The sequence below is a fragment of the Chiloscyllium plagiosum genome, chromosome 3 (genome assembly GCF_004010195.1).
Source record: "Chiloscyllium plagiosum isolate BGI_BamShark_2017 chromosome 3, ASM401019v2, whole genome shotgun sequence".
Classification (NCBI taxonomy): Eukaryota; Metazoa; Chordata; class Chondrichthyes; order Orectolobiformes; family Hemiscylliidae; genus Chiloscyllium; species Chiloscyllium plagiosum.
In genome coordinates, this window is record NC_057712.1 from 62,879,986 (window position 1) to 62,891,671 (window position 11,686).

At 41.7% G+C, this 11,686-nt stretch overlaps 1 protein-coding gene across 1 annotated transcript in view; it reads left to right on the forward strand.

Moving 5' to 3' along the window:
• Nucleotides 1–11,686, forward strand: part of LOC122539844 (adhesion G-protein coupled receptor F2-like) — an 82,340-nt gene that overhangs the window by 54,414 nt on the left and 16,240 nt on the right. The window contains exon 8 of the mRNA XM_043674961.1: nt 9,228–10,610. Within this exon, the coding sequence (XP_043530896.1) occupies nt 9,228–10,610 (1,383 nt within the window). The remainder of the gene's footprint in view (nt 1–9,227; nt 10,611–11,686) is intronic.

Here is an 11,686-nt window from a genome sequence, read left to right on the forward strand (position 1 = left end):
GACTGTGTGGAGTTTGCACGTTCTCCCCGTGTCTGCGTGGGTTTCCTCCGGGTGCTCCGGTTTCCTCCCACAGTCCAAAGATGTGCAGGGTCAGGTGAATTGGCCATACTAAATTGCCTGTAGTGTTAGGTAAGGGGTAAATGTAGGGGTAGGGGTGGGTTTCGCTTCGGCAGGTCGGTGTGGACTTGTTGGGCCGAAGGGCCTGTTTCCACACTGTAATCTAATCTAATCTAATCTAATCACTGAGAGGGGCAGCTTCACGCTGTATATATCACTGAGAGGGGCAGCTTCACACTGAGTATATCACTGAGAGGGACAGTATCACACTGTGTATATCACTGACAGGGGCAGCTCCACACTGTGTATATCACCGGGAGGGGCAGCTCCACACTGTGTATATCACCGGGAGGGACAGCTCCACACTTAGTATATCACTGATAGGAGCAGCTCCAGACTGTGTATATCACCGGGAGGGGCAGCTCCAGACTGTGTATATCACTGACAGGAGCAGCTCCACACTGTGTATATCACCGGGAAGGACAGCATCTCACTGAGAGGGGCAGCTTTACACTGTGTATATCACTGACAGGCGCTGCTTCGCCATGCCACTGTTCGTTCTGGTGCAACATTACCTGTCAAAAATGCCGCAGGCCTCAAGGATATTAACCTTTTGCCAGGTTTCTGGTGAGTGACAATTGTTCCCACATGGTAATTTGGGATTAAAGTTGAAGAAGAGGTCCGCCATAGGGATGAGGAAAACTAAGTGATGGGATGACGAAAACAGGAATTGCTGTAAAAACACAGCAGGTCTGACAGCATCTGTGGAGAGGTGTTCTGAAGAAGGGGATCACAGAATCTGAACATCAATACTGCATTGTGGAGAGAAATCTGTGGTGACATTTTGTATTCAGTAACCCTTCTGCAGAATGTCTCTCCACAGGTGCTGTGAGAACTGTTGTGGTCTTACAGCAATTTCTGATTTTGTTTTAGATTTTCAGCATCTGTACTTCTTTTGGGTTTTAATTATTGGGGTGAATTTGGGAAGATATGCTGGGAATTCCGGTTAGGCCGCATAGCAAAAGACCCTCCAAAAAGCTCAAAGCAACTCACTCTTAGCTAAACGTCATCATCAGATTCAGATCATGGATCTTGTTGCATTAATTTATTATGAATATTTAGCTTTGAGAGGTCGAGCTAATTATTGCCTTGCAGCCCTCTCTGGACTCTGTTTGACAAACGCAAGAGTCAGAATAAGGAAGACAAGCCAGAAGCTACAAGGGTGTATCCTGAACTGTTAATATAGGTGCAAGTTTCTTCAACTTGGTAGGATTTCCAAATACCAATGTTTTGTCACCCTTGTTAAACCTCGCATGGTGGCAGACTGGAAACAAATAACATGAATAAATGTAATAGCAGACAGTGAGTATCACAGGGATCAGTGCTTGGACCCATCAATTTACAACATAAAGACTAGATTCCCTACTGTATGGAAACAGGCCCTTCGGTCCACACGTACCCTCCGAAGAGTAACCCACCCAAGCCCCTTTTCCCCTCTGACTAATGCACCTAACACTATGGGCGAATTCGCATGGCCAATTCACCTAACCAGCACATCTTTGGACTGTGGGAGGAAACCCACGCAGACATGGGGAGAATGCGCAAGCTCCACACAGACAGTCGCCCAAGGCTGGAATTGAACCTGGGACCCTGGTGATGTGAGGCAGCTGTTCTAACCACTGAGATACCGTGCTGCCCGTGTGATTTAATTAAGTGAACCAAATATATTTCCAAATTTGCAGGCGAGACTAAGTTGGATGGGAGGCTGAATTGTGAGGAGGATGCAGAGACACTTCAGTGTGATCGGAACAAGTTGAGCAGCTGAAAGATAATGTTGATAAATGTGGGACTTTTCCACTTTGGTAGTAAAACAGGAAGGCAGATTATTAGCTAAATGGTGGCACACTGGAATATGGGAAGGAATAACAGGACCTGGGTATTCTCATACACAAGTCCCTGAAAATAGGTGCAGCAGTCAGTGAAGAAGGGAAATGGTATGTTTGCCTTCATAGTGAGAAGATCGTAATTTAAAAGCAGGGATGTCATCCTGCAATTGTACAGGGCATTGGTGAGACCATACCTCAAGTATTGCGTGCAGTTTTGGTCTCCTTATCTGAGGAAAGATGTTCTGGTTATGAAATGCGATGAAGATTTGCTAGACTGATTTTGGATTGGTAGGACTGACATATGAAGAGAGACTGGATCAGTTAGATTATACTTATTGGAGTTTAGAAGGATGAGGACAGATCTCATAGTAACCTACAAAATTCTAACAGGACAAGACAGCAAGCATGTTCCTTCCTTCCTATTGGAAAGATGTTGTGAAACTTGAAAGGGTTCAGAAATGATTTACAAGGGTGTTGCCAGGATTGGAGGATTTGAGCTATAGGGAGAGGCTGAACAGGCTGGGGCTGTTTTCCCTGAAGCTTCGGAGGCTGAGGGGTGATCCTAGAGAGATTTACAAAATTATGAGGGGCATGGATAGGATAAATAAACAAAGTCTTTTCCCTGGGGCGGGGGAGTCCAGAACTAGAGGGCATTTGTTTAGGATAAGAGGGGAAAGAAATAAGTCACCTAAGGGGCAACTTTTTCATGTAGAGGGTGGTACGTGTATGGAATGAGCTGCTGGAGGAAGTGGTGGAGGCTGGTACAATTGCAACACTTAAAAGGCATTTGGATGGGTATATGAATAGGAAGGATTTGGAGGGATATGGGCCAGGTGCTGGCAGGTGGGACTAGATTGTGTTGGGATATCTGGTCGGCATGGACAGGGTCTGTTTCCGTGCTGTACATCTCTATGACTGAGAAGTCCAGAACTAGGTGTCACAGTCCAAGATGCAGGATTGGCCATTTATGACTGAAATAGGGAGAAATTTCTTTACCCAAAGATTTGTGCGTTTCCTGCCACAGAAATAAATAAAGGCCAAACATTTAGTGTTTTCAAGAAGGAATTAAATATAGTTCTTAGAGCTAAAGGGATCAAAGATCTGTGTAGAAAGCAGGAACAGGAGACTGAATTGGGATAATTAGCCATGATCATATTAAATGGTGGAGCAGGCTATAAGGACAGAAAATAACCTACTGTAGTTCCTATTTTCTCTTTCTTTTACGTTATATAGTAGCATTAAAGAAAAGTAATTGCCAATGCTGGCAAATAAATCAAGTTATTTGTCCTAATGGTGGAAATCATAGAATTGTAGATTCATAAAATCCCCACCATTCAGTCCATCAAGTCCACACTGACCCTTCGAAGAGCATCCGACCCAGATCCATCCCTTTTTCCTATTTCTGTATCCCTGCATTTTCCATGGCAAATCCACCTAGCCTGCAAATCCTTAGACACTCTCGCAATTTATTATAGCCAATTCTCCTAACCTCCCCATCTTTGGAAATGGTGGAATATTACATCTTGATTATCAGTGCATTCCCCAGTCACAGTGTTAGTGCAGTTTAAGGGTTAGTCTGGGATATTGAATCCAGCAATGTGAAAAAAAACAGATATCAGGTTCCTCATATTATTAGATCAGGGTGACATTGGAAGCAGATGAAGGGGGTATCCTTGACTGGTTTCCCTAATTAAACCGATACTAAACTAGTTGAATTGACAAAGAAATTAAAGGTTGGAGTTGCCTATACAATCTATGAATACTGAGGTAATTCATATATCACAGAGTATTTGGGACTAGTGAAAATAGGTTGATCATTAAAGAAGCCGGATAGACTTTCCTTTTATTCTAGATAATAGCACCAATGAGATGCAATTAGTCATTCCAATAATTGAATCAACAGACTTACAACAGTGATAAAGCTGTTGGAGTTGTGGAGCTTGATTATTCGAACTTTCTTCATTTAACAATTGTTACCATTATATTAAATTGAAGAGAATGCATACATTATGCAGGCCAGAAAATTGGGCAGTAGAGTCCGATTTGATTAGATTACCCACAGTGTGAAAACAGGCCCTTCAGCCCAACAAGACTACACAAAGAATACCCCACCCAGACCCATTCCCCTACATTACCCCTGACTAGGGCACCTAACACTACAGACAATTTAGTACAGCCAATTCACCTGACCTGGACATCTTTAGACTGTGGGAGTAAACCCACGCAGACTCGGGGAGAATGTGTAAACACCACACAGACAGTCACCCAAGGCTGGAATTGAACCTGGGTCCCTGGCGCTGTGAGGTAGCAGTGCTAACCACCAAGCCACCACCCTGTACGTAGAGATGTACAGCATGGAAACAGACCCTTCAGTCTAACTCACTGACTAGATTTCCCAAATTAATCTAGTCCCATTTGCCAGCACTTGATCTATATCCCTCTAAACCTTTCCTATTCGTACACCCATCCAGATGTCTGTTAAAATATGTAATTTTATCAGCCTCTACCACTTCTTCTGACAGCTGAGTTGCCTCTTAGGTCCATTTTAAATCTTTCCCCTCTCACCCTAAGCTAATGACCCCTAGTTCTAGACTCCCCCACCCCAGGGAAAAGACCTTGGCTATTTACCCTATCCACACCCATCATGATTTTAGAAACCTCTATAAGATCACCTCTCAGCCTCTGATGGTCTAGAGAAAACAGCCCTAGCCTACTCAGACTCTCCCTATAGCTCAAAACCTCCAGCCCTGGCACATACTTGTAAATCTTTTCTGAATCCTTTCAAGTTTCACAGCATCTTTCCCATAGTGGGAAGACCAGAATTGCACACAATATTCCAAAAGTGACCTAACCAACATCCTCTACTGCCGCAACATGATCTCCCAACTCCTATATTCAAAACTCTGACCAATAAAGGAAAACGTACTAAACACCCTCTTCACTATCCTATCTACCTGCGATTCCACTTTCAAGGAGCTTTGAAACTGCACACCAAGATGTCTTCATTCACCAATGCTCCCTAGGTCCTGACCATTAAGTGTATAAGTCCTGCCTCTGATTTCCCTTTCCAAAATGCAGCACTTCACATTTATCTGAATTAAACTCCATCTGCCACTCCTTGGCCCATTGGCCCATCTGAGCAAGATCCTGTTGTAATCTAAGATAATCTTCTTTGCTGTCAAACTACACCTCCAATTTTGATGTCATCTGCAAACTTACTAACTATACCTTCTATGTTTATACCCAAATCATTAATATAAATGACGAAATGCAGTGGACCCTTGTGGCAGCCCACTGGTCACAGGCATGCAAGTTCCATATCCAAATGGCTAGTTCTCCCTGTGATCTAACCTTGCTAATCAGTCTACTATGAGGAACCTTGTTGAACTCCTTACTGAAGCCCATATACATCACATCCACTGCTCTGCCCTCATCAGTCCTCTTTGTTACTTCTTTAAAAAACTCAATCAAGTTGGAGAGATGTGATTTCCCTCACACAAAACCATGTTGACTATCCTTAATCAGTCCTTGCCTTTCCAAATGCATGTATACCCTGTACCTCAGGATTCCCTCGAACACCTTGGCCACCACCGATGTCAGTTTAACCAGTCTATAGTTCCCTGGCTTTTCTTTACCACCTTTCTTAAATACTGGCATCACATTGGCCAAATTCCAGTCTTCTGGCACCTTACCTGTGACTATTGATGATCCAAATATCTCAGCAACCGGTCCAACAATCCCACTTCCATAGCTTTCCATAGAGTTTTAGGGTACACCTGATCAGGTCCTGGGAATTCACTCACTTTTATGCATTTTAAGACATCCAGTACCTCCTCCTCTGTAATATGAACATTTTTCAAGATTTCACCATCCATTTCCTGACCTTCTGTATCTTCCATATCCTTCTCCACAGTAAACACTGATGCAAAATATTCCTTTAGTATCACGCCCATCTCCTGCAGTTCCACACATAGGCTGCCTTGCTGATCTTTGATGGGTTCTATTCTCCCTGGTTACCCTTTTGTCCTTAGTTTATTTATAAAATCCCATTGAATTCTCCTTAACCCTATTTGCCAAAGCTATCTCATGTCCCTTTTTGCCCTCCTGATTTCTCTCTAAACTATACTCCCACTGCCTTTATACTCTTCTAAGGATTCTCTCGATCTCTGCTGTCAATATCTGACATATGCTTCCCTCTTTTTCTTAACCAAAACCTCAATTTCTCCAGTCAGCCGGCATTCTCTGCACCTACCAGGCTTTCCTTTCATCCTAACAGGAATATACCATCTCTGGACTCCTGTTATATCATTTTTGAAGGCTTCCCATTTTCCAGCTGTCCCTTTACCTGCGAATATTCACACCAAATCAACCTAATACCGTCAAAATTAGCCTGCCTCCAATTTAGAACATCAACTTTTAGATGCAGTCTATCCTTTTCCATCATTATTTTAAAGCTAATAGAATTATGGTCGCTAGCCCCAGAGTGTTTCCCCATTGACACCTCAGTCACCTGCCCTGCCTTATTTCCCAAGAGTAGGATCAGATTTTCTACTTTCTCTAGTATGTACATCCACACACTGAATCAGAACATTTTCTTGTACACACTTAACAAATTCCTCTCCACCTAAACCCTTAACACTATGGCAGTCCCAGCTATGTTTGGAAAGTTAAAATCCTTGCCATAATCACCCTACTATTCTTGCTTTTAAGTGAGATCTCCTGAGAAATTTGTTTCTCAATTTCCCGCTGACTATTGGGGGTCTGTTGTACAATCCCAATAAGGTGATCATAACTTTCATATTTTTTAGTTACACCCAAAATAACTTCCCTCGACGCGTTACCAGGAATATCCTCCCTCAGTACAGTGGTAATGCTATCCCTTATCAAAAGTGCCACTCCCCCTTCTTTCTATCATTCCTATAGCATTTATATCCTGGAACGTTAAACAGCCAGTCCGGTCCATCCCTGAGCCACGTTTCTATAATTGCTATGATATCCCAGTCCCATGTTCTTAACCATGCCCTAAGTTCATCTGCCTTCCCTGTTAGGCACCTTGCATTGAAATAAATGCAGTTTAATTTATCAGTTCTACCTTGTTCCCTGCTTTGTTCCTGCCTGCCCTGATGGTTTAACTTGCTCCTTTTTGCAACTGTAACAGTCTCAGATTGATCTCTTTCCTCACTATCTCCCGGATCCCACCCCCCACCTTACTAGTATAAATCCTCCCGAGCAGCTCTAGCAAATCTCTCTGCCAGTATATTAGTCCACTTCCAATTCAGGTGCAATCCAACCTTCTTGTACAGGTCACTTCTACCACATAAGAGATTCCAATGATCCAAAAATGTGAACCGTTCTCCCCTGCATCAGCTCCTCTGCCGTACATTCATCTGCTCTATCCTCCTATTCCTACCCTCACTAGCTCGCAGCACCAGCAGTAATCCCGATATTACTACCCTTGAGGACCTCCTGCCTAACTTCCTGTATTCTCCCTTCAGAATCTCATCCTCTTCCCTTCCTATGTCATTGGTTCCAATGTGTACAATGACCACCTGATGGTCCCTCTCCCCTTTGAGAACATTACACCATTATAACTTCTTGCTGCTACAGACTAACTTAGTGCCTATATCTAATATTTTTAAATTTTAATCAAGAGACAGGATCTCAATAAAATATATAACCAAAAAACACTCTACTCACTATTTAAAAAAGACACCAAGGTTACACTTAAAATCTATGTTCTTATCTGTTCCTGTGCTATGAGCTCCCCCTCACAGGTTCCTCCAAGGTCAGCTGTGAATTTCACAATTTGTTAATTTTTCTTAGACACATTCCAATGTCCAGAAAAACTTGAAGTCAAACAGCAAAGGTAGTAGCTGTGCAGATTCACTGCTGTGTCAGTTAGCACTGTAGGTTTCTCTCTCTCTCTCTCTCTCACTCACCCTCACTGACCATGCAGTCTTGGCCTTTGTCTATCTTCTTCTTTTTTAAAATACTGTTGTTTTGGTCTTGTGACCCCAAAGTTCCAAAACAATGAAACAGCTTATAAAACATGCATTAATGCTCCTGGTATTCAAGGAAATCAGCTCCAACATCAAAAATACCTCAAAAAAGGAGCAGTTCTCACAGCCACAATGTTTTCCTGTCTTACATCTTGGACTACTCAGAATCCTAAGTAGGTACAAAAAGCAAAACAAACATAATGACTAAACAAATATTTACGTTGAACAGTAGGCTGGCTAGAAATATAAAAACATTTTAAAAGCATATAGTAAAGAGTTTCTAGAGATGCTTAAGAAGAAAAGTGAGTGTTGAACCTATAAAAATGTGTCCATCAGTAATGGGAAAAAGAATCAGGAGATGGTAGATGAATTGAACATTCATCTGACCCACTATTACAAGTGTACAAGAAACATTGGAGAAATAGCTGAATCATAGCAAAAATCAGGAATTTGACGGGAGAGGGGAACTGATGAAATCTGTTATCACCAAGGAAGCAGATTGAGCAACTTGTTGGAGCTGCAGACTGAGAAGTGCCCAGGTCTTGATGAACTTCACCCCCGGGTCTTAAAATAAGTGACGAGTGACAGGTTGCATTTATTGGTTTGGTGGAAATACAGGTGATCTCAATGAAACATACAAAATTCTTAAGGGGCTTGACAAGATAGATGCTGAGAATATATTCCCTCGGGGAGAAAGTTAAGTCTTCAGATGCTGGAGATCAGAGTCCTTCCTGATGAAGTGTTTATGCCCGAATCGTCGATTATTCTGCTCCTCCAGTGCTGCTTGACCAGCTGTGCTTTTCCAGCACCACACTCTCCCATATTCCTTCTGACCAGAGAATTTAGAAGCTGGGGATCAAGAATACTAAAACAAGGCAGGTAGCCATATAGAATAGACATTGCTTCACTCAAAGGTTTGTGAACCTTTGGATTCTCTATAGATGTGGATTTATAGTTAATGTATATACGGTCAAGATGACCAGCTGGAAGTGATTTGATCACCTGAAGGGTTCAAAGAAACTCTTCCTCAGTTGATTTTACTTTACTCAGTTTGTCTCTTTTTTTTCAGAGGATATATATTATTGTGCAAGGAGGTGGTGTCAATAATGTTTTTTTCCACCTTTATGAATGTGAAACAAGTTTAAAGGACAGTGTTCTATCCATGCAAACAAATTATATATGTTCAAATGTGTATCTTTTAGCAATTTTCAGATGCTAAGAATATTTGATTTCTGCGAATTTGCAAATCAATAGTTGAATAATAAAGATTTCTTGTATTTTTCAGAATTTCTTGCAAACAGTGAGCAGAATGATCTCTTCTTCATCAAAGGATACATGGGAAATTCTCTCAGACTCAAGTGAAAATATTCGCAACCCTAGTTTTCGATTACTAAAGTCAGTGGAAAATTTTAACACTCGTTTCAATATGCAGAATAATAGTTTAGATATCAAAGAAGAGAATCTTATGTTCAAAGCTCGTAGAAATGTCCATCAAGATAATAAAACATCTATTAATTTAAACTTTGATAATATTTCCACTGCAGAATATGACAATTTAAGTGCAACTCTATTCATTTCACCTGAAAAACCTAATGAGGCACCAAATGTCACAGTTATCAGTATTGCATATCCAACCTGGATTGATATTTTACCCAGTACCACAACTTTTGATGGAAATTTTTTGATTAATAGTCTCGTCCTGACAGTAGTAATAAACATTAAGGAACCTATTAACGTGAAGATGACCTTCTCACTAAGAAATCGCACACTAGATTTCAACACTGCAGTTTGTGGCTTTTGGGATTTTACAGGCAGGGGTGCATGGAATGATACTGGCTGTGAGCCTGAAATCAACGAAGAAAATATCACATGTCACTGTGACCACTTGACATCATTTTCGATTTTAATGTCCCCTGAGACCAAAGACAGCCCTGCTTTGAATTATATCACCAGTATCGGAGTTGCCATCTCAATTGGAAGTTTACTAATCACTATTATTATAGAAGCCATAATGTGGAAGCATGTGACCAAACATAAAATCTCATATATTCGCCATGTTGGAATTCTAAATATTGCAGTAAATCTGCTGGTCGCTGACGTATGGTTCATTGTGGCTTCAGCTGTAGAACCAGGAACACGGGCTTGCACAGCTGCTACTTTCTTCACTCATTTTTTCTATCTTGCCTTATTCTTCTGGATGTTAACCCTGGGCCTGCTGCTTGTCTATCGTTTACTATTCCCTTTCCATGATCTCAGCAGATCAGTTATGATGGGAATATCATTTGCCGTTGGTTACCTGCCTCCATTGATAATCTCGATCATCACAATCGGAGTTACCTTTCCAAGAAACAGTCACACCAGAGAAGGTGCCTGCTGGCTCGGCTGGGAGACTGAATACCCTCTGCTTGCATTTGTTATACCTGCATTGGTTATAATCGCAATCAATGTCATCATTCTGATTATAGTCATTTTTAAGTTGCTGCGACCAACAATTGGGGATGGATCCAGAGCCAATAATCAGGAAAGGGAAGCATTCAAACTGATTGCGAGATGCATTGCTGTGCTAACTCCAATCCTTGGACTCACCTGGGCATTTGGAATACCAACCTTTCAACAAGGTTCCCCTGTTGCTTTCCATTATATATTTACAATTCTCAATGCTTTTCAGGTATGTGTCAATTATGTTTCATAACTTCTGACTTCTCTTATGTTAGCTCAAAATATGCCTTAGAATTCACAAAAAGCATTACCAACAACTGAACATGTAGATTAGGAGTGACAGTGGAATAGTGATATTGTCACTGCATTGGAAATTGAGAGTCCCAAGCTGACACTCTTTGAATCTCATAAGGCAGGCAGTGAAATTTAAATTCAATAGGTAAATCTGGAATTAAAAGCTAGCATAATCATAACCATGAAATCATTGTTGTAAAAACAATCTGGTTCACTAATGTCCTTAATACCTACCTGGAAATCTACCATTCTCACCTGGCCTGGCCTAATATGACCCAAGATGCACAGAAATGTGGTTGACTCTTGAAAGACTACTGAAATAGCCCAGCAAGTCACTCAGTTGTATCAAGTGCGACGAAGTCTGAACAAAGAAATGACACAAGATGAGTCACTTGGCATTGACCTAGGTACAGAAACAAAATGGCAAAACCCAAGCCCTGTTGATCCTACAATGTTCTCCTTATCAACATCTGGTAGGTTGTGCCAAAATTGGAGGAACTGCCAGATCAACCAGTCAACACAACAGCCTGACATAGTTATACTTACAGAATCATTCCTTATGCACAAAATCCCAGATGACTTCAGCACCATCTCTTGTATGTGTTGCCCTGCTGGCAAGGGTGGTAAAGACAATCCAGGGAACTATAGACCAGTGAGCCTGATGTCAGTGGTGAGCAAGTTGTTGAAGGGAATCCTGAGGGACAGGATGTACATGTATTTGGAAAGGCAAGGACTGATTAGGGATAGTCAACATGGCATTGTGCATGGGAAATCATATCTCACAAACTTGATTGAGTTTTTTGAAGAAGTAACAAAGAGGATTGATGAGGGCAGAGTGGTAGATGTGATCTGTATGGACTTCAGTAAGGCGTTCGACAAGGTTCCCCATGGGAGAAAAGTTAACAAGGTTAGATCTCATGGAATGCAGGGAGAACTAGCCATTTGGATACAGAACTGGCTCAAAGGTAGAAGACAGAGGGTGGTGGTGGAGGGTTGTTTTTCAGACTGGAG